The following is a 22,406-nucleotide window of genomic DNA, read 5'->3' as shown; positions in this document are numbered from 1 at the left end:
GGGAGGGAGAGAGAGACAGAGAGGGAGGGAGGCAGAGAGAAACAAGGCACCTGCAAGAGACTCAGGGGCCCGGCGTAAGAGTGACTCACACAGAGACCGGGACCCTCAGACACATGGAGACGGGGACAGAGCAGAAGCCAGCAACAGAGGGAGGGGGTGGGGGTGGGTCCTGGGCCGCCTCGGGCAGTCACGGGAAGGATGCTGAGCGGCTCAGTTCTCGGTGGCGAGAGGCACAGGGGTGATGACTCCCAGCCACCCGGCAAAGCCTTTTATCCTGCTCTGGGCAGCTGGCCCGCCCCCCCCCCCCCGCCTTTTCCTTTTTTTTTTTTTTATTGCTTGTTCTCATTCCAAAACTCCTTGGTCTCAACCCCTCCCTCCACTCTGGCAGGAGAAGCGGCCATAATTGTGCAGGAGAAGCCGCCCAGGGCGGGCTGGGCAGTGGACTTGGTGCTGGGTTGGGAACTGGGGTGGGGGAGGGGGAGAAGCAGCCGCCCCACAGGCAGGGTCACAGCCGCACTGGTGGCAGGAGGTGAGGTGAGCAGACATGGAACTGGACAGGGGACAGAGGAGGAGGACAGGATGGGCAGGGCCAGCATGGAGAAGACACAGGGGACGGGACACAGGTGGAGGGTGGAGACAGGTGAAGGTGACAAAGCCAGGAGGGCTGGGGAGGTGGGCGGGACAGGGAGAGGGGACAGAGACCCAGAGATAGAGGATAGACACCCAGAGAGAGGGGGACAGAGACCCAGAGATAGAGGACAGAGACCCAGAGAGAGAGGGGACAGAGACCCAGAGAGAGGGGACAGAGACCCAGAGAGAGAGGGGACAGACACCCAGAGAGAGGGGGACAGAGACCCAGAGAGGGGACAGAGACCCAGAGAGAGGGGACAGAGACCCAGAGAGAGGGGACAGAGACCCAGAGAGGGGACAGAGACCCAGAGAGAGAGAGGGGACAGACACCCAGAGAGAGGGGGACAGAGACCCAGAGATAGAGGACAGAGACCCAGAGAGAGGGGGACAGAGACCCAGAAAGGGGACAGAGACCCAGAGAGAGGGGGACAGAGACCCAGAGAGAGAGGACAGAGGCAGGGAGGAGTCCATAGGTGTGGGAGAAGAAAGAACAGCCGAGGCGGAGCCAAGCCAGTGAGATGGGGAGGGCTGTACTGCAGCCTGCAGTGGGGCCCTGGGGCTGGGGGTTCCCTCCTAACCTGGGGGAGGGCTTGCCCTCTGCAGCCCCTCCCCCAGCCTCTTAAACTCCCTAATGACTGTCATTTGTCTGGGCCGGGGACCACGCTGTGACTCAGGAGGTGCTGCGCGTGCTCTCCTGCGCCTGCCAGGGACTGGCTCCCCACTTCCTGCCGTGGCCGCTCCTGGGCTTAGTCTGGGCTCTGTCTGGCCACCCCCAGGCACCTGCATGGGGCCCACTCACCTGTGTCTCCCTGGCACATCTGTTTCCCGTGGACTGGTTCTGCTCATTCAGGCCCTTGTGCTTTGAACGGAAAGCCTTGGAGAGGGAGACCCAGGAACGGGAGAGCCCCCTCCCCAAAGAGAGAGTCCTCTGGGCACGCCAGGGTGGAGGCGGGGGGACTCCTCCCAGGAGATGAGTTGGGTCTGTAGCTTCCGGTGGTGGTGACAGCCACATGAACCTATGCAAACAAACCACGCACGCACACATGTGCACACACATGTAACACACGGGCACACACACAAACATGAATGCAGCACGCGATCTGTAATCCAGTTAACAGCACGGGGCCCACACTGGTTTCCTGGTTTGGATAGGGCTCCACAGCCACACACGGTGTCTCCATTGGTGCATGGAATTCTACGCACTCCACGTCCAACTTCCTACGAGCGTCCCCTTGTCCTCCGTGGTTCCATATCCTTGGGTTCAACCAACCGTGCATGAAAACGTCTGGAAGAAGACAGACCCCCGACCACACAGAAGGCTTTTCACGCCATTATTCCTTAAGCAGCGCGGTGCAGAGACTGTTTGCCCGGCATCCACATCGTCCCGGGTGTCGTAAGTGATGTAGGGATGATCATCAGTGAGCACGAGGATTGCGTGATTGCAATACGGCCGGCGCCACGGCACAGACAGCCTGAGCGCCCGCGGATTCTGTGGGGCCAGGAAGGTGGGAGCAGCTACAGTTACGCCAACAGGGAAAGCAAGGGCAGTGGGCGTGCATCTCACTGGCTCATCTTAAGGCTTCAGGCCTGGCCGTTGCAGGCATTTGGGGGAGTCAGCCAGTGGGTGGAAGACCTCTCTCTCTCTCTCTCAAATGAAATGAAAATAAATATGTCTTTAAAAATGGTTGAAAACACAGTAACCAAACCACAGAATTTCCTGGCAAACACAAGGTCTCTGTCTTCTCACCCAGGAGGCTGTGCCCCTCCCCGAGGGGGGTTGGGGGAGGTGTGGAGACCCCAGCCTCATGGTGGTTGCTGGCAGCCCCACGTGGGTCTCAGCGGCTTCCCGCAGCAGCTCCGATCCTGGGGTGTAGCCTAATGGCGTTGCCTTGCTGGCACCCAGGAAGGGTTCTGGGCTGGGGTGGGGGCTGGGCTGGGCTGTGTAAGCTGGACCAGGAGGAGTCTGTGGGGCCTTGGGTGGGATAGGGGACCCGGGGACTCCTGGGCAGGAGGCGGTGGCAGAGCTGAGCTGTGGCCTCAGGTCAGGCACCCCCTGTGCACTATGGGTGATGGGGTGTGGGCCTGGGGCCCAGAGAAGCCCCCCAGGCTGGGGCTGAGAAGGAGCCGGGGAGGAGCTGGCAGGAGGGAGACCCGGCAGAGCTTTGGGGGTCGGGGAGGGCAGTGTGGGGCCCCCCGGGGCCCTGCCTGGAGGGATGGAAAGCTGCCAAGCTCAGAGGGACGACCAAGCTGGCCTCTGCCGGGCGCCCAGCACAGCCGGGCCCTGGGCTAAGTCCCCCCAGCTTTTACACTTTCTGTTTAAACTTCGGCAAATACTGGAGGAGTGTAGTAGCAGAAAATGCGTCATCTTATCCATTTGTAGGGGTGGGTGGTGGCAAGGACGTCCCGCCAACGGGCAGCTGTGGCCACCGTCCACCTCCTCCTCCCCACTTGTCCGTCCTCCCAGTCGGACGCCTGTACCCACCCCCACAAGAGCCCCCGGGCACCGCGCCCCGCTGTCTCCGCCTCCATGAACCCAGCGGCTCCTATGCTGGAATCAACCCCCCCCCCCAGCCTGGTGTTCTCCGGGTTCCCCTGTGCTGAGGCCAGCGCCAGAGCCACTTCCTCTTCAGGGCTAAATACTATTCCACCGTGTGTGCTTTTGTGTCACATTTGTTTACAGCTAAGCCCTTTTCTTTCTTTCTTTTTTTTAAGATTAATTTTTTTGAAAGGCAGGGTTTCAGAGAGGCAGAGAGAGAGAGAGAGAGAGAGAGAGAGAGAGAGAGAGAGACGACAGTCTTCCACTCACTGGTTCATTCCCCAAATGGCCTCAATGGCCGGAGCTGTGCTGATCCAAAGTCAGGACCCAGGAGCGTCTTCTGGGACTCTCATGCAGGTGCGGGGGCCCAAGGACGTGGCCCATCTTCTGCTGCTTTCCCAGGCCATAGCAGAGAACTGGATAGGAAGTGGAGCAGCTGGGACTAAAATCAGTGCCTGTACAGGATGCCGGCACTGCAGGCGGTGGCTTTACCCCCTATGCCTCGGTGCTGGCCCCTCCAGCTAAGCTCTCCCTCCCTCCGTTCCCTCCCTTCCCCTTCCCTTCCTCTCTCCCTCTCTCCCACCTGCCTCCCTTTCTCTCTCTCCCCCCTTTCAAAACAGACCCTCTCCCCCAGTTCTCTGCCTTAGCAGACACGTACACTACAAGTTACGAGGGCTCATGGAAGGGTGCAGCCTCGGACCTGCACCGTGCACGGGGGGTTAAACCACTGTCTGGGGCACCCACATTCCCTAGGAGCGCCAGTTTGAGTCCCGGCTGCTCCACTTCCGATCCAGCTCCCTGCTAATGCGCCTGGGAAAGCAGCGGAGGGTGGCCCAAGTGCTTGGGGCCCCTGCACCCGCGTGGGAGACCCGGAGCAAGCTCCTTGCTCCTGGCTTCAGCCTGGCCCAGCCCTGGCCATTGTGTGGTCATCTGGGGAGTCAATCAGCAGACAAAAGATCTCTCTTTCCATCTCTGTAATACACTCTGCCTTTCAAGTAAACACACAAATCCTTTAAAAATTAAAGTAAAAAGGTGCAGTCAGCGCAAAGGCCTTGAGGTGGGAGGGGCCCACTGGGAGGGCAGCACATCTCCGGGAGAAGAGGAGGCGAGGGCAGTGACCTCATGGGAAGCCTGCAGCCACTGGACGGGCACTGCGTTGGTCCCATTGTACAGACTGAGAAACTGAGGCCGAAGGAGAGACAGAGGCTCACCCAGCTGGCAGGAGCAGGAGCAGCGTGCAGGCCCCAGGACTCTCCAAGCCCCACGCCACGCCCTCAGCTATTCTGTCCACTGTCAAGTTCATTTGCCCTGAGTACGGTGTCTGACACAGGATTCAGTCACCAAAGCCTTCTCCCAGTCGGTCGTATGAGAATCTGGGGTTCTCCTACCACCCCCAGTGCACAGACCAGGAAGCCGGGGCCACACGGGGTCCACCCCGGGCTTGCACAATGCGGAGCAGCCGCCGTGATCCGACCCCAGGCGGAGGGCACCCGAGAGAACAAAGGGCTGGATGGTGCAATGCCTGGCGGGGTGGTGGGATTAGCTGGACCGGGAGGAAGACGCCTCTCGCATTGTCCCGGGAAGGAAGGAGGAAAGGGCGGTGAGGTGGCCGGTGGGTGACAGGAAGTGGAGGCCCAGCCTGCCTGGCGGCTTATGTGCCAACTCAAGCAAGGGGGCACTGGGCGGGCGGGCATGGGAAGGGCCGAGGGTGGCAGAGGAGGGGTCCCGGGGGAAGCCAGGGATTGTGCGTTTAAAGGGACAGCAGCCCAGCAGGTGGACGATGGGGTGTTTGGGGGACTGGGGACGCTGAGCCGGCACAGGTGGAGAGGCCGGAGGGAGGGGGCTGTGGGGAAGGCAGAGGGGGCTCGGCAGGGAGACGGCATGTGGAGGGTCGGGGGTCCTTGCAGTGGGAGAACAGGTGTGGTCGTGGGGGGAGGGGGCACAGGTGGGATGCAGGGTTCGCTCGTTCCGGAGGCAGAGCCCATTCCGGATGGAGAGAGAGGGAGGCCGGCGTGGCTGTGGGGGCGGGCGGCGTGGCCGGTGGCGTCTGGCCACACAGAGATTGTGGGGCTGGGAAGCTGGGGGTCTTTTTCCCTGGGGCAGCCGGTGCGTGTCCTGGGCTCCACAGGGCAGGGGCCCAGGATTGGCTCGAGTAGCACGTTGGAGCCCCACGAATGCTTCCTGAGATTAGGGACCCTCTTCTGGTGCCGCCCACAGGGGAGGAAACCTGGCTGCGGCACGAGCGACTGGTGCAAGTGACGGAATCGGGACTCCAACCCAGCACACCTGGCGCCAGACACAGCGATGCCAGCCGGGGTGCGGGGCGGGGCGGGGGCAGAGCTCTGTTTGTCTCCTCCTCTGATGGGTCCCCACCCTCCAGGACAGTGGGTGTGCACCTGAACTCCTGCTGGCTCAGCATCGGGGCAGCCATCACCCAGCCCCCAAAAACCGATGGGGCCAGTGCTGTGGAGTAGTAGGCATCCCATATGTGTGCTGGTTCGAGTCCTGGCTGCTCCTCTTCCAATCCAGCTCTCTGCTATGGTCTAAGTCCTTGGGCCCCTGCACCTGGAGATCTAGAGGAAGCTCCTGGCTCCTGGCTTTGGATCGGTACAGCTCTGGCTGTTGCAGCCCTTTGAGGAATGAACCAGCAGATGGAAGACTTCTCTCTCTCTCTCCCCCTTTCTTTTTTTTTATTTTTATTTTTTTGACAGGCAGAATGGACAGTGAGAGAGAGAGAGACATAGAGAAAGGTCTTCCTTTGCTGTTGGTTCACCCTCCAATGGCCGCCGCAGCCGGCGCGCTGTGGCCGGCGCACTGCGCTGATCCAATGGCAGGAACCAGGTACTTGGGCCATCCTCCACTGCACTCCCGGGCCACAGCAGAGAGCTGGCCTGGAAGAGGGGCAACCGGGACAGAATCCGGCGCCCTGACCGGGACTAGAACCCGGTGTGCGGGTGGAGAATTAGCCTAGTGAGCCACGGCGCCGGCCTCTCTCCCCCTTTCACCCCGACCCCTGTCCCGCCTCTCTGTAACTCTGCTTTCCAATTAAATAAATAAATCTTAAAAACAAAACAAAAAACCCGTATCATCCAACTACCAACCTGGTGTCCCAGGCACACGGTCCAGGCTTGTGGACCTCACGTTTGTCTTCCACTGGGTCCCGATGCTTTTTCTAGCCCATTACATCCAAAACCTCACGTAACTGCACCATCAGCCCTGATCAGCATCCTCTCCCTGGCTGCTCAGGTCAGACGCTGGGAGAGGTCAGCGGTCACCTCGGTCCTCTCAGTCACCCTCATCCAGAGCCACTCTCCTCTCTCACCTGCCCAGGTGCCACAGCATCCAAACTGGAGCCTCAGTGCCTCCCTCCCGCCCCGAGCCAGCATCGTCTCAGAGCGTGAAGCTGGATCCTGTAGCGAGACCGGAACGCTCCAAGCCAGCCAGCCTCTGGCTCTTGTCCGTCACGTACCGTGCTTCCTCGCCTTTCTCTACAACATTAGGGCCCTCCACAGGGCTCTGGCCATTGCTGCTCCCTCAGCCTGGCACTCCCTCCCCACCTGCCATTCTTCCCACGGGCGTTCTTCAAGCCTCAGCCGAGGCTCCCTCCCTGATTGAACCCTCTCTTCCAGTTTCTCTCTCTCATAGCCTTCGGTGGTTTCCTTCCTCTGCCTTATTTTAATCTGTAATTGCTTTACGTGTTTGCACCCTTGTTTGTTGTTGCTCTGGTTTTTTTTTCTTTTCCTCTCAATGGCACTTATCACCGTTGGGCTTTCCTCATGTTTTATTTATTTTCTTGGTCTTGTATGTCGTCTGTCCCACACAGCTCAAGTATAAATGCTGACAGGGCAGGGATCGCCACCCACCTTACCTGCATCTGCGCTGGACACAACGTGGGAAGAGGCAGGGGCTCTCTCACGGGTTCTGGGGCCTCACGATGGCTGGTTCTCATCTACCCCATTCACGGCTGGACCCCCGCGCCGTCTGGGACCTGGCATGGGCGGGAGCTTTATGAAAACACACCAGACCGGGGGAGACCATCCTGCAGCCGATTCTCCCCAGCATCTCAGCATCGAAGGCAGCGCCTCGTTGGCCCTGACAGTGGTCTGCAGTCACTCAGTGGGAGACGGGGGAGCCCGTCTTTCTAATTCTGCCTCCAGATCCTCGGGGAGATGAGTGCTTCCTACCCCAGGGGAGAGACGAGGGGTCTCACAGACCACAGCGTTCAGTGAGAACTCGAGGTCCCTCAGGTTTATGTAGGGGAGGGCTTACCAGGGCCAGGGACCTCTGCAGAAGTCTGCCCGCCATGATGGCAGGGACTCCTGCCCGGCTATGGACGCCTTCTGTTTACCAAATCTCCTGCCTGGCTATGGGATGCCTTCTGTTTACCACAGACTCCTGCCTGGCTATGGGACACCTTCTGTTTGCCAAAGCCTTCAAGCTCCCAGAGGGATCTGACTCCTGGAGCCAGCCCTGTCTGCTCCGAGCCCTCCCCAGGGAGCAGCCATCACGGCCAGTGGGACCCTCGGCGTCTACAGAAATTCCCTGCAGGCCAGGCGCTCTCCACCTGCAAGCCGGCCTCTGCGCCTCTCACACTCATCCTTACTCACCTCTGGGTCTTGGTTCAAACACGACCTCCTCCAGGAAGTGCCCCGTGACGCACACGCCGAGTTAGGTGCCCCACCTCTGCCCTTCCTAAGCCTCACGCCGCACACAGGCCTCTGTCTGGGCAAGCAGGTGCCTCCGACAGGGAGCCCACTGAGGGCAGGGCCGTGCACTGACTCAGCTGTTTCCCCACTGCTCCGCGCAGGGCCCGGCTCCTGGGAGGACCGGGAAATGCTTTTGGCGTGAAGAAAGGGGCTGACCCGTCCCACACCTCTGCCGGAGCCCAAGAATCAGCCTGACACCCGGGATGCTCTTCCCGTCTTCCGGCTGTGGAGGTCTTCTCTCCCCCAGGCCTCTCTCATCCAGCCTACCTAGTACGTGGGACACGCCTCCCATCCCCTGCTTATCACGACACGCTGGAAATGCGACTTGGCCTTTTTTCTCTGTCTTGTTCACTGCTGTCACACATCCCACCCTTAATAAACACTTGTGGGGGTCCGGGGGTCAGGGAGGGTTTGCAGCATCTCCCCGGGGTCTGCCCACCTTTCTCACCCAGGCTGGGAGGCAGGAGGAAGGCGCTGACTCAGGTCTGGGCTGCGGAGGAACGTGACTGCGCAGAACGGCCACCTGATGCACACGCGTGGCCACGGCGACCCCTTGTGGCCAGAGCTGAGACCAGCACCCACGGAGGTTTCTGTTTTGTTTTGTTTCAAACCCAACAACAGCCCTGGGTGTTAGCACGATCCCTCTCCACCTTGTGCCCCGGGACACACAGCTCAAGGGGCAGAGCTTGGCCGGGGACTCAGGCAGTCTGGCAATGGACTCCAGGCTAGAAACCTGCACCGCCCAGGACAGGAGGCACACCTGCCAGGGGCCACTCCAACGTGGATCTCAACTGAGACTGGCTGTGAGGGTCACACACACGCGGGCTCCAACGACTAAGTATGAAAAACGGGAAAAGAGGGGCTGACGCTCTGGTGCCTGCAACGCCGGCATCCTATATGAGTGCTGGTTCAAGTCCCGGCTGCTCCACTTCTGATCCAGCCCCCTGCTAACAGCCTGGGAAAGCAGCAGCAGATGGCCCAAGTCCTTGGGCCCCTGCACCCACATGGGAGACCTGGATGAAGCTCCTGGCTCCTGGCTTCACATGGCTCAGCCCTGGCCATTGTGACCATTTGGGGGAGTGAACCAGTGGATGCAAAATCTCTTTCCCCTCGTCCCCCCGCCCATGTCACTCTACCTTGCAAATCAAGAAATCAATCTTGTTTGTAAAAAGGCCAACTTGTATGCAGTGAGCAAAATAAGGGATATCATTAAAAATGTCACCTGTCCTCCCTCCTTTAAAAATATGGGAACTAGAAAATGGAACGCTCCGAGGTTTGCATATTCTTTTTGGACAGCAGGACTTCAACCCCAGCAGAGACCTGGCCCGATCCCACCCCGCTGTGAGGAAGGGGAGAGGTGTTGGCTCCAAAGCTGTTCTCCAGCAGCAAGAACCCACTTCCCTGGTTCCAGGGGGCACCCGGCAAAACGGCCCTCCCTGGCGTGCTGCTGTGTGACCCGGGCCCCACCCGGCCCTCAAGTCTACCCTCCGAAAACCTGGGGTGCAAAAACACCTGGGGTGCAAACCCGCTCCTCCCCCCCCTGAGCTGAGGAGGAACAAACTCTTGGCCCAGCGGCCTGGCTCCCACCGCTCCTACTATCAGCCTTGATCATCTAGCGCCCCCTACTGGCCGTTCTCCTCACAGCAGCTGGAGTAATTATAGAAATTATTATGGAAATCGGACCTGCTCTGGGGACCAACCCCCTCTAAAAGAGGCACCACCACTCTTAAGAATAAAACCCAAGTCCCTGTCGGCTGCCTAAGGCCCCGCAGACCTGTGTCTGGCCCCGGCCCTTCCTCTTCCTGCTGGCCATGCCGGGCCACACTTGCCAAGCTCTCCCCCACCTGCACGGTTTCTTATTTGGCTTCCTGCGGGTCTCTGCTCAGGTGTGTCCAGCTTCCTGCCCTGATAAGGACCCCCGAGGGTGTGGGCAGGACGCTGGGGGAGGGAGGAGCCCCTCAGCCCAGCTCCCCAGGAAGCAAGGGGGCCTCACTGTCTCGGCAGCCTGCACCGTGGAAACCCCGGACAGCCTCCCAGTGGGCCAACCCTCCCAGGAGCCACTGGACAGGTGGGTGGGCGGAGTCACTTAGCAGTTCCATTTTCTCCCAAGAGTGCTTCGAGTGAGCCAGGGGTGCCACGCGGGTGAGGGCGCGGCGCCGTCTTCGTGGGAGAAGGCGGGAGGTCGCAGGAGACTCACCCAGCCCCACCTTCACAGCCCCAGGTTCTGGGAGCGCATCCGGCTTCCCCCGCCTGTGGCACAGACGCTGGGGAGACCCAGGGAGGGGTGGAGGGCCTGGTGGGAGCTGGCCATGAGCTGGCTGACCCGCCCGGGTCTGGGGCGCAGCTGCTACAGGGTCCCAGGTCGCTGGTTCCCCGTCCCCCTCCCAACCCCAGCTGGGAGGCCCGGGCGCAGGTAACTCAGGTTTATTCGCAGTCACAGGCAGCCCCGACCCCGGAGGCCCCGCAGTCACAGGAGGACGGGGCCCCCTCTGCGTCCCCCGGCCGCCCCTGGGCCCCCTCCTCGTCCTCCGGCGCCCCCTGGGTCCCCTCCACATCCCCCTCGTGCTCCCCCGACGACCCCTGGGCCCCCTCCACATTCCTCTCGCGCTCCCGCGGTGCCCCCTGGGCCCCCTCCTCGTCCCTCTCTTCGTCCCCCGACGCCCCCTGGGCCCCCTCCACACCCGGCTCTGCGTCCCCCGGCGCCCCCTGGGCCCCCTCCTCGTGCAGCCCGCGGCGGCCCTTGCCGATGGCCAGGCGGGGCCGGCCGCGGTTCAGGCCGTCCAGGAGCGCGCAGGCCTGGCAGAGCGCGCGGCTGGCCAGGGCCCCGCAGCGGGAGCAGGCGCCGGGGCGCGGGGGCCGCGCGGCCGGGGCCAGCGCCAGGCGCTCGGCCGAGTGCACCAGGTCCAGCACCACGGACGGCCGCGCCGCCTCCAGGCGCTGGAGCAGGTCGCGCGCGTGGCCGCGGAAGGCCTCGGGCGCGTACACGCACTCCTCGGAGAAGTAGTCGAGGCGGCGGAAGTGCGCGTACAGCACCACCTCCTTCTGCGAGGCCAGCTGCAGCGGGCGGCAGCGCGGCAGGGCGCCCCCCTCGCCCCGCGAGCCCAGGCCCCCGCCGCGGGCCAGCCGCGCCGCGTCGCCGCGCAGGAAGTTCATGAGCACCGTCTCGGCCATGTCGTCCGCGTTGTGGCCTGCGGAGGGGAAGAGACGGTGGGATGGGGGCGGCGGGGGCCCAGAGACGTGGGGGACAGGTGGAAGTCGGGGGCGCGCCGCTCATGGGAGCCCGCAGGGGCTTCTTGGCGGTGCGGGGTGGGGGTGGGGTACCTCCTTGGCCACCCACCCACTGCATACTAGACGTAGCCAATAACCTTTGCAGACTCAGGTAAAGCTGCAAAAAATTCCCACTGCACACACACAAGTCACGTGGGCCCCTACAGGAGCACCTCCGTGTACCTGCGGACCCCAACCAAGGGCCGTCTGGCCCCCTCCTACCCGCCAGCGACGTGTGGCAGTGTCCGGAGGCATTTGTGCTTGTCCCAGCTGGGGCTGGGGGGACAGGACCAGCGTCCAGTGGGGAGAGGCCAGGGACGTGGGGACAGCCCCGCAGTGGGCCGCACACTCCTAGACCACAGTTATCTGACCACCGAATACCAACGGGGCTGAGGCGGAGCAACCCGGGCCCCGTGGGAAAGGCCGTCTTCACCTCCGTTCCAGCTTCGTCTCTAGTCATTGTGACTTTCCAAGGATCTGCCGAGGTCGGTGACCTCTGCTCCTGGAACCCTGTTAAATGTTTATTGTCGACGGGCTGCTGGCTTCGCCGTTGTAAACCGCATTACTCACAGGGGCCTGAGTTTGCTCCACACCTCATCATTACGAACCCACTTAGGAGTGTGGTAATTACCGTAATTGCTACAAAACGCCTCGGAAAATAGAGCGTATAAACAAAGGGGGAAAAAAAACTTTTACAAGTTGAGGACTTTTCTTGACGCTGTCATTAGTTTTACAAGTACAATTAGTGATTCAACAAATTCATTTTAAAAGAATCTCGTCCGTCCAGACTGCTCTGTGCGCGAGGGTTCTTCTTCCCACAAGAAGCAGCGAAGGCTCCCAGAGCCCCAGGGATTAGCCCCAGGTGGCCGAGTAAGGAAGAAGCCACACCAGTGGATGGAGCCCGCCATGCCCTCCCCAGAGTCCATCCTGCTGTGGCGGCACAGGACAGAGACCCGGGGGCACCTTCCCCTCCACACCCTCCAGGGCTCCCTGAATCCGTCATCTCTCTCCCAGAGGATCATGGGGACCTCCCTCCTAAGTGGTCTCCAAGGCTCTGTCCTTGCTCCGGGACCCAGGTTCCACAGAGGGGCCAGGGAGAGCGTCACTAAGTGAAACTGTATCCAGGTTGCTTCCACTGCTTCCCCCACCGCCTGGAGCGCGAGCTCTTGAACTTGGGCTCCGGGCTGCAGCCCCGCTGGACTTGGTGGAGCACCTCACAATGGGCTTGCCCAGGTCGGCGCTTCTGCTTGGAGCACGCCGCTGCCAGTCTTCGCCAGCTCCGTCTCAAGCCTGCGGAACTCGAAATGCATGCCTGGCCGAAGCGCCCTCCCTGTCACAAGGCCCTCTTTTGGAATACAGAGCCCGTAGAATTTTCTTCAGCGATATTTATGATCATTTATGATTTTATATTTGAAAACAGTGTGAAGGTAGGGATGTGTATATTCTCAGCCCTAGCCTAATGATGACGATAATAGCACATATGTCATATATGATATGTAATATGTTCTGGTTATAGATACATATGATGCCTGCATATAAAATCACGCACACACACACACTTCTACTAACTCATCCAATGGTCATAACAGGTTCTGAGGTAGGTACCATGAACTTTAGGGATGAGAAACACAAGTACAGAGAGGTTAAAAAATGCGATGTGTTTGGCCGGCGCTGCGGCTCACTAGGCTAATCCTCTGCCTTGCGGCGCCAGCACACCGGGTTCTAGTCCCGGTTGGGGCGCCGGATTCTGTCCCGGTTGCCCCTCTTCTAGGCCAGCTCTCTGCTGTGGCCAGGGAGTGCAGTGGAGGATGGCCCAAGTGCTTGGGCCCTGCACCCCATGGGAGACCAGGAGAAGTACCTGGCTCCTGCCATCGGATCAGCGCAGTGCGCCGGCCACAGTGCACCGGCTGCGGCGGCCATTGGAGGGTGAACCAACAGCAAAGGAAGACCTTTCTCTATGTCTCTCTCTCTCTCTCACTGTCCACTCTGCCTGTCAAAAAAAAAAAAAGATAGAAAGAAAAAAAGAAAAGAAAAGAAATGTGATGTGGCCAGTTTGGGCCTGATATATAGTAGAAACTCAGCCTGTGTTGAAGGAATGGATGAGAGGGAGAGAGAGACACTAAAAAATTACCAAAGGTAGGAGAGGCTCTCTGCTGTGGCCTGGGAAAGCAGTGGAAGATGACCCAAGTCCTGGGCCCCTGCACCTGCGTGAGAAACTGGGAAGAAGCTCCTGGCTCCTGGCTTCGGATCAGCTCAGTTCTGGCCATTGCAGTCATATGGGGAGTGAGCCAGCAGAATGGAAGTCTTTTCTATCTCTGGCTCTACCTCTCTCTGTAACTCTGTCTTCAAGTAAATAAAATAAATCTTTAAAAAGAAAAAGAAACAAGTTAAGAGCCAGCAGTAGTTTTCAGAGGTAGGGATGGATTCTAAAAGGTGGACCATGAGATTTAAGAAGATGAGAAGCGGCTAAAAACAAACAAAAGGCCCAAGACTTACCTCCCAGAGACTCACTTTCGCCCTATCTTTCCTCCTTTGCCAATCTGTGTGGCCAACATCCAAGCCTTTGGACACCTCGCCTGGCCCCATCCTGTCCCCAGCAACACGAACCCTCAGGGTGCGGCAGTCCAAGGTGGAGCATGCGCAGATGCCCGACTCCCACCCGGCTCCGCCCTTCGCGCCCGGGCCGCGGTCTCCTTTTCCAGGTCCCGGGCATGCGCCCTGCGCCCCATCTCAGGGCCCGCCCCCGCCTGCGCATGCGCTCACCCGTCACGATGTGCGTGGCTCCCACGCGGCGCGCGCCCTCCTCCAGCGCTCGGCGCCGCAGCACCCCGCAGAAGGTGCAGCAGGAGCGGCTGCGGCCCGAGCCGGCCGTGCTGCGGGCCACGGCGTCCATGGTCCAGCCGCCGAAGAGGTCCGCGTAGGCCACGACGGTGAGCGGCAGCTCCCAGCGCGCCGCCTGGCGCCGCACGGCCGCCAGCGCCGCGTCCAGGTAGCCGCCGATGCCCTCGTCCACGGCCACGAGGTGCAGCGCGAGGCCCAGGCGCGGCGCGAGGGCGCGCAGCACGTGCGCGAGCACGGTGGAGTCCTTGCCCCCGGAGGCGCCCACGGCCATCACGGCGCCCGGTGGCAGCAGGCGGCCCGCGAGCACCGTGCGCAGCACCTCGGCCTCGAAGGCGGTGCAGAAGCAGGCGCCGCACAGCGCCTGCCCGGAGCGCGGGCGTCGGAGCGCGGCGCGGGCCTTGCCGCAGGAGGCGCACGGCGGGGCGGGCATCACGCGGGCGGCCTGTGCTGGGCGGAGAGGGGAGAGGCGGGTCACGCGTGGGTTCTACGGAGCGGCCCTGCGCGCGCGAGGCCAGGGACGGGTGCGCGGGCCGAGGGGCTTCTGCGGGGGGAGGAACCCGGAGGGGGACCCGCGGGGTCTAGCACGAGCAAGCCGCCGCCTCCGGGGAGACTTAACACTCGCTATGCACCGAGGAGAAGCCTGAAGAGCAGGTATCAGAGGAGGAGAGACGAGCAGGTTACATCCGGAGAGGCCGTGTCCTGTGCCCGGGGATGAGGGGGCAGCAGGTGCATGGCCTCCAGAGAGACAAAGTGCCTGGCATTGGCCTGGGCCGCCCGGGCTGTTCAGGAGCTTTGGGTGTGGGGGCCGTGTCGCCAACTCTGGAGACAGAGGGAGGCCGGGGACTGCGGCCGTGGCCGGCGGCGGTGAGCAAATGAAAGGCTTTGCTTCGAGGGTGGGATACCGCCCAGGGGTGGGTCTGAATGCAGCCTCAGAGCAGGGGGGGGCGCCTCCTCCAGGGAGACACAGAGGCAGCCTGGATTGCACCTCTGCAAGACCAGCTGGTGGGCGTGGGGGCTCCAGGATTGGGCTCAGTCCTGCTGGGGTATCAGAGTCCTTCTGGCCCCCAGGCTCCTGTGGCTCATTAAGGCGGGATCATCCTAAACACGACCCCTTTTGTTATCTCTTCTGCCTCAGCGATGCTGGCCCTGCCGTGGTCAGCCCCGCCTGCCTGGCGCACCCACAGAATCTCACCTGGAGTGGCTCCCCCCTCCCCACGCCACAGCATCTCCAGTGTTGGCTGGGAAGCCGTCCGGTCAGGCTGCCAACGTGTGGAGCTGTGGGATGAGTGTGTATTTACCATCCAACTCCCCGGGGGGCAGGAGCAGCATCAGGCACTCCCGGGCCTCTCACAACCCGAATTCCTGCTCTCTGCAGCCAGACAGCAGGCCACCCTTCCAGCAGCTCCAGCCGGAAGCCCCTGGCGCCCAGGACACCTCCTCTCCCCATTCTTGTCACTCTTCCACACTGTTTCTCCCAACGCCCCCCTGGGGAGTGCTCAACCCCCCAAATCCCGGATGCTCCCATGGGTCCTGGGTGCTCCCATGGATCCCAGGTGCTCCCGTGGACCCCAGATGCTCCCGTGGGTCCCAGGTGCTCCCGTGGGCCCTGGGTGCTCCCATGGGCCCTGGGTGCTCCCATGGATCCCAGGTGCTCCCGTGGGTCCCGGGTGCTCCCATGGATCCCGGGTGCTCCCATGGGTCCCGGGTGTTCCCGTGGGTCGCAGGTGCTCCCACGGGTCCCAGGTGCTCCCGTGGGTCCCAGGTGCTCCCTTGGAATGCAGCCAGTCCTGCTGGTAGCGTCAGAAGCTGGACACCCTGCATCTCCACAGTTGGCGCCCTGGCTGGCCATCTCGCTCCTCACTGGTCTCCCTGCTCGCCCCACCTACCGGCCAGCAGGATCCTGCCCAGAATCTTAACACCCTGCCGTGGATCTGCTCCCTTTGGTAAATGCCAGCGGCCAAGGAGGCCCAGTGCTCGGGCACCTTTTTCTTCTGACCCCGCCCCTTCGGCCAGGGCACACGCCTGCGCCCAGGTGTCGTTGGCTCCGTGCCCCTCCCAGCAGGCAGCCCCGGTGGTGACCCCCAGGCACACCCGTCCCGGCTGAGCCCGCACCCGGTCCCCCTCTGCTCTCCTGCTCTGTCCATGTTCGGGAAATCTTCCTGTGCTCAGGTTGTGCCCAGCACTCTCTTCATTCTCCTCGCGAGTGGCTCCGACCCACGACATTCAGCTGTCCACCCAGGCTGGTCCTCCACGTGCCCCCCCCCCACGGAGGCCCCCCCAAAGGCACCATTCGGCCCATGACTGCAGACCCCCATTCTGGCCCAGCTCTGCTCTGTTTCGCCAGAGCCGTTGTCCAGTGCTTCTGCAGGACAGCCCAAGGCCACCGCGTGCTCCTCGCTCTCACCCAGCCAGTCCTGGGGAGCAGGGGTCGGTCCCCCTTGAGGGAGTGGGGGGTGAGGGATGCCATCCGGTTCTGAGGTCAGACACCCAGGAAGACGGCAGGGCCGCCGAGTGAGGACGAGGAATTCCATCTGGCTGGGCCCAGCTTCCACTGCTGTCCCCACCCTGGCTCTCCGCTGTCACTGTGCCAGGTCTGGCTCTCCGTGCCCCCCCACCCCGCCGCCTTGCACAGAGTCGTGTTCAGTCTCTGTTGGGTGAGGGCATCCTGGGTGTGCCCAGAACTCAAGCCAGGGGTCCCCGGGACACCTCTGTGTGGCGCCCTTGTCGCGGAGATGGGCAGTGACATCTTGCCGTCAAGATGAGGTCCTGGGACTGAGCAGGGTCCTCCTGGTGTATCAGCTGGGGGGGCGCAGGGCAGGCAGGTGGTTGCGCCCCGTCCTGGGGAGAGGGGGTGGCCGGGCAAGGGGCTGGACTGCAGTGTCTGAAGTGGCCACAAGGCATCTGGAATACAGGAGTGGGGAAGTCTCCCCACCTCCAGAGAGACCCTCAACCCTCCCACGTCCCGCCACAAAGAGCTCCGGTGTGGGCCGACCCACCGCAGTTGGAAATAATCTGGACTGAACGCAGAGCTGGGCCGTCCAGACTTTGCCTGCCACGGAAGTGACTCTGGGACTACGACTCCCGCAAGGTCCTGGGGCTGCCTTGCCTACAATTCCCAGAATCCCATGCAACAGCCCGTTTGGCCTACGACTCCCAGCAGCCCTTTGCAGCCCCATCGTGCCTACTTCTCCCAGAGTGCACCACCCTGTTCCTCGGCCTTGGAAGTCTCCAGCGTCTGGTGTGTTGCTATGGCAGCGCTCGGCGGCGGCACGGTGGCTGTGTGCGGCCTCCCTTGCTGGGTGGGCTTTTAATAAGCTTCCCAGGGGCTGCGGGGCACAGGGTCTCTGCTAGGTGGGGCCGCAGGTGGGCCTGGGAGCAGGAGCGAGCGTGGGCTGAGTGTATGCATACGTCAGTGGGCAGCGGTCTGGGGAGTGCAGAGCCTGGGGTGGGGGGTGGGGGGTGGGGGGTGGGAGACCAGATCTGGGAGTGCAGAGGCTGGGGTGGGGGGTGGGGGGTGGGAGACCAGATCTGGGAGTGCAGAGCCGGGGTGGGGGGTGGGGGGTGGGAGACCAGATCTGGGAGTGCAGAGCCTGGGGTGGGGGTGGGGGTGGGGGTGGGAGACCAGATCTGGGAGTGCAGAGCCTGGGGTGGGGGGTGGGGGGTGGGAGACCAGATCTGGGAGTGCAGAGGCTGGGGTGGGGGGTGGGGGGTGGGAGACCAGATCTGGGAGTGCAGAGCCGGGGTGGGGGGTGGGGGTGGGAGACCAGATCTGGGAGTGCAGAGCCTGGGGTGGGGGTGGGGGTGGGAGACCAGATCTGGGAGTGCAGAGCCTGGGGTGGGGGTGGGGGTGGGGGTGGGAGACCAGATCTGGGAGTGCAGAGCCTGGGGTGGGGGTGGGGGTGGGAGACCAGATCTGGGAGTGCAGAGCCGGGGTGGGGGTGGGGGTGGGAGACCAGATCTGGGAGTGCAGAGCCTGGGGTGGGGGGTGGGGGGTGGGAGACCAGATCTGGGAGTGCAGAGCCGGGGTGGGGGGTGGGGGTGGAGACCAGATCTGGGAGTGCAGAGCCTGGGGTGGGAGTGGGGGTGGGAGACCAGATCTGGGAGTGCAGAGCCTGGGGTGGGGGTGGGGGTGGGAGACCAGATGTGGGGGTGGGAGACCAGATCTGGGAGTGCAGAGGCTGGGGTGGGGGGTGGGGGGTGGGAGACCAGATCTGGGAGTGCAGAGCCTGGGGTGGGGGGTGGGGGTGGGAGACCAGATCTGGGAGTGCAGAGCCTGGGGTGGGGGGTGGGGGGTGGGAGACCAGATCTGGGAGTGCAGAGCCTGGGGTGGGGGGTGGGGGGTGGGAGACCAGATCTGGGAGTGCAGAGCCGGGGTGGGGGGTGGGGGTGGGAGACCAGATCTGGGAGTGCAGAGCCTGGGGTGGGGCGTGGGGGGTGGGAGACCAGATCTGGGAGTGAAGAGCCTGGGGTGGGGGGTGGGGGTGGGAGACCAGATCTGGGAGTGCAGAGCCGGGGTGGGGGGTGGGGGTGGGAGACCAGATCTGGGAGTGCAGAGGCTGGGGTGGGGCGTGGGGGGTGGAAGACCAGATCTGGGAGTGCAGAGGCTGGGGTGGGGGGTGGGGGGTGGGAGACCAGATCTGGGAGTGCAGAGGCTGGGGTGGGGGGTGGGGGGTGGGAGACCAGATCTGGGAGTGCAGAGCCTGGGATGGGGGTGGAGACCAGATCTGGGAGTGCAGAGCCGGGGTGGGGGTGGGGGTGGGAGACCAGATCTGGGAGTGCAGAGCCTGGGGTGGGGGGTAGGGGGTGGGAGACCAGATCTGGGAGTGCAGAGCCTGGGGTGGGGGGTGGGGGGTGGGAGACCAGATCTGGGAGTGCAGAGGCTGGGGTGGGGGGTGGGGGGTGGGAGACCAGATCTGGGAGTGCAGAGCCTGGGATGGGGGTGGAGACCAGATCTGGGAGTGCAGAGCCGGGGTGGGGGTGGGGGTGGGAGACCAGATCTGGGAGTGCAGAGCCTGGGGTGGGGGGTAGGGGGTGGGAGACCAGATCTGGGAGTGCAGAGCCTGGGGTGGGGGGTGGGGGGTGGGAGACCAGATCTGGGAGTGCAGAGGCTGGGGTGGGGGGTGGGGGGTGGGAGACCAGATCTGGGAGTGCAGAGCCTGGGGTGGGGGTGGAGGTGGGAGACCAGATCTGGGAGTGCAGAGCCTGGGGTAGGGGTGCGGTTGGAGACCACCGCACTGCCTCCGGGCGATGTCACAGGGCCCATGGCTGTCAGGGGGAGTGCGGGGCAGGTGAGGTTTCTGGCCTCCCTTCCTCTTCTCCCCCACACTCCAGCCCCAGAGCCACCCTTGCAGCGTCTTTCGAAGCTAAATGCACGCCTTGCACAGGGGTTGTCAGCCTCACTCTGGAGCAGTTAGGAAAAGGGACCGCGTGTATCCACATAGCCCCAGCCAGGAGCAGCCCATGGCCCCACCGGTGGAATACCACAAAGAAGGAAGGGGGTGCTACCACGTGGGCGAAAGGCAGAATAACATGCGCCCTTGTGCCCTGTGACTCCTCCTACCCTGCGGGTGGCCGGGCCCTCTCTGTTTTCGGCCACTGGTTCCCAGAGAGGGCTGATGTGGAGCAGGACACGGTGGGGGCCACCAACAACCCAGATGGAAAAGCAGAGGAAGAGCCGCAGGGCTGATTCCACCTTGGGGGGTCCCCAGACCGGTGACTGCTCCCCAAGCTTTGGCGATGCCTGGGAGCCGGGCGTGGGGTCTGCCTTCTCCTTGGTTGATGTGGCATTGTTACACAAAGCAGCGCCCTGTGTGAGGGACAGGTAAGGCTCGGGCTCCAGGACTGGCCCCCTGGGTTGGAGCCCGGCAAGCCCACTAAGATAGGAGCTGGGAGACGGCCATTCGCGTTCAAGGCACCACGGCTAAGCTTGACAGAAGCGGATCTGACAGCCTGGCGGAGGAAGAGATCTTGACTGGCGGGGTTCAAGAGCAGGGGGGAGGGGGGAGAGGGAGTGGTAACCTCTGAGAGACACTACAGTGACTCTCCAGCCGAGATGGGCGGGCGCCACTGCCGACAGACCTGACGCTGAGTCTCGTAGGATGCTGCACCTGCTTGTGCGTGGTAAGTGCGCTGCGTGCTCACTGCCTTCCGGCGGCTGCCCCCGCCACAGCACGAGACCCACAAGGACGAGGTCCATCTGTGTCCCTCTCCCTCTTGCTCACCCGCTGTTGGGAGTCACCGTTCCGTGCCTGCATCTGTCTTCCTCCCCCCCAACACTGGAGATCACAGCACCTGTCTCTCCTTTGCTCCCCTCCTGAGCACGCAGGGCCCAGTGCAAACAGACCTGGGGTCAAGTGCATGCTGGACAGATGGAGCGGGGGCAGAGCATTGTACCTGTTCCTCTGCCCCCTCTCCGCCCAGCCACCCAGCAGGGGATGAACACTTGGAGCCACCACTTCCTCCTCTATGTGATATCAGAAGGCAGTGGGGTGCTGGGCAGGCTCATTCCTCTCCCGGGGAGAAGAGGGGGCCCTCCAGCAACAATCTGACATCGCAGGAAAAGGGAGTCAGTGGAAGCCGGAGTTCAGTGGCCACAAAGCACCATGCTTCCCCGATGACCTTGGGCGCTCCCCTTCCGCTCTTGGACTCACCAGTGCTGGTGGGCAGGGTTGGAGAGAGGAATCCAGGCCCAGCGTCCAGTGTTTCTCTGACCCTCGGGTTTGTCAACTACCAAGACGAGGCCGTCAACTGTGGAGATGTTTTGGTGAGGCTGGTATGAAGCAAGGAATTTTTGAAAAGTGTTATTGATTTGCTTTTATTTAAAAGGAGAAGAGAGAGAGAGAGGGAAGGAGAGAGAAAGAGAGAGAGAGAGAGAGAGAGAGAGAGGTCTTCCATTTACTAGTTCACTCTCCAAATGTCCACAGCAGCCAGGGCTGGCCCAGGCGGAAGTCAGGAGCCCAGAACCCCAACTGGGTCTCCCGTGTGGATGGCAGGGACCCAAGTATGTTGTCCATGACCTGAAGCCCACCAGGGTGCACATAATCAGGGAGCTGGGTCAAAAGTGGGGGAGGAACTGGGACCCAGGCACTGATTTGGGGTGCAGGCGTCCCATGTGGAGTCAACTGCTGCTCCAAATGCCTACCCCAGAGCCCACAGTTTTAAGCAGCCGTGTAGACACCAGTAATCTGGGGACCTTAGCAAGCACACGGCCCTCCCTGTGGCTCAGCCAAGTGGGGCCGGCTTTCCACAGGAGGGGCGGAGCCTGAAGTGGGGGCTCAGGCGGGGAGTGGGAGAGAAGGAGGCAGGGAAAGAGCTCAGCAAACCCGCTCCTGGTCATCTGCTGCTCTCCTAACCCCATCATCCCTCCCAAGGAGGCCTGGCCGCCCCCCACCTCTTTGCCCTCCTGGGCAGGGCCTGGGCTACCAAGCGTCTGGGGCCAGGCACTCCTGCAGAGCTGGGAGGAGTCAGTTCAGTTGGTGAGTGTGTTCAGCACCAAGGCCAGTGGCAGCTCCTGGCCTGAGTCTCCCCCTCGCGGGGGTGGCGGGTGGAGCATGCCTGGCAGAGGGCCCCTCAGACTCTAGTACAGGGGTCGGGGGAGCCTGAGAGAGGGTCTGGCGGCCTCCCGGGTCCATGAATCAGGTTGGGAGTGTCAGGGACCCTCCAGGGTGTGCTCCGCCCTCAGCTTTGGGCTCCCAGCCCCCTCTGGGTGTCAGCGTGGGGTTTGTGCTATCTTGGGGTGAGGACAGTTTAGCCATGGGCACTTTCAGGAATCGGACGGAACCGACACAGCCAGTCTTGGGGTGTCACTGTTGAGAAAGCATCAGTCACTCAGAGGACCGGTCCCTGGAGGTATCTTCAAGCTGTTACAACACTCTGGGACAGATAAAGATCCCTATTCATGTGTAGCTGTCACCCCTCCCCTCAGCCTGGACAGCTACAGGGCCGTTGTTTCTCTTTTTCCAGCTAAGCTGATCGGTATTGGTTTTTCCTCTTTCTGTGTTTTCTCATGTCTCTGTCTGAGCCGTCTGCTACGTATCTCTCTCCCTCTCTCCCTCCCCCTCCCCCCTCCCTCTCTCTCTCCCTCTCCCCCTCTCCCTCTCCCCCTTTCCCCCTCTCCCTCTCCCCCTCTCCCTCTCCCCCTCTCCCTCTCCCCCTCTCCCCCCTCCCTCTCCCCCTCCCCCTCTCCATCTCCCTCTCCCTCCCCCTCTCCCCACCACTGCCAATCTCCCTTCCCAAGTTCTCAGAATTTCCTGTACTTTCTCTCTAGCCCACACAGTTCTGAGCCCCAGATTCACGGAGTGACAGGACTCCTGGGTGCTGTTGGTGACAGGGCTGGAAATGGGAACTCCAGCCCTCCCAACATCCCCCGCCAGGTGTGTGTGTCCTTGAGAGCTCCCCAACCTGCTGGGGGGCGGGAACACATGAAG

General features: G+C 62.3%; 1 protein-coding gene across 1 annotated transcript; it reads right to left on the bottom strand.

Annotated features, from left to right (window-relative positions):
• Positions 1-10,296: 10,296 nt before the first annotated feature.
• Positions 10,297-14,410, bottom strand: CTU1 (cytosolic thiouridylase subunit 1). The gene is made up of 2 exons (XM_008253648.5): positions 13,903-14,410; positions 10,297-11,060 (listed from the first exon to the last, which is right to left on the bottom strand). The coding sequence occupies exons 1-2, from the start codon at positions 14,408-14,410 to the stop codon at positions 10,297-10,299; spliced, it is 1,272 nt and encodes a 423-aa protein (XP_008251870.4).
• Positions 14,411-22,406: the final 7,996 nt, after the last annotated feature.

The sequence above is a fragment of the Oryctolagus cuniculus genome, chromosome 18 (genome assembly GCF_051225735.1).
Source record: "Oryctolagus cuniculus isolate XC-2025 breed Fujian yellow rabbit chromosome 18, ASM5122573v1, whole genome shotgun sequence".
Classification (NCBI taxonomy): domain Eukaryota; kingdom Metazoa; phylum Chordata; class Mammalia; order Lagomorpha; family Leporidae; genus Oryctolagus; species Oryctolagus cuniculus.
The sequence above is the reverse complement of the archived record's forward strand: the minus strand, read 5'-3'. Positions and strand labels throughout refer to the sequence as shown.

Excerpts from the sequence above, each read along its gene's own strand:
- CTU1 (XM_008253648.5), bottom strand. The coding sequence starts at position 14,410 with ATGCCCGCCCCGCCGTGCGCCTCCTGCGGCAAGGCCCGCGCCGCGCTC. Across the intron at positions 11,061-13,902 it reads AGCCACGCACATCGTGACGG|GCCACAACGCGGACGACATG; the intron begins GTGAGCGCATGC and ends TCCCCTCCGCAG.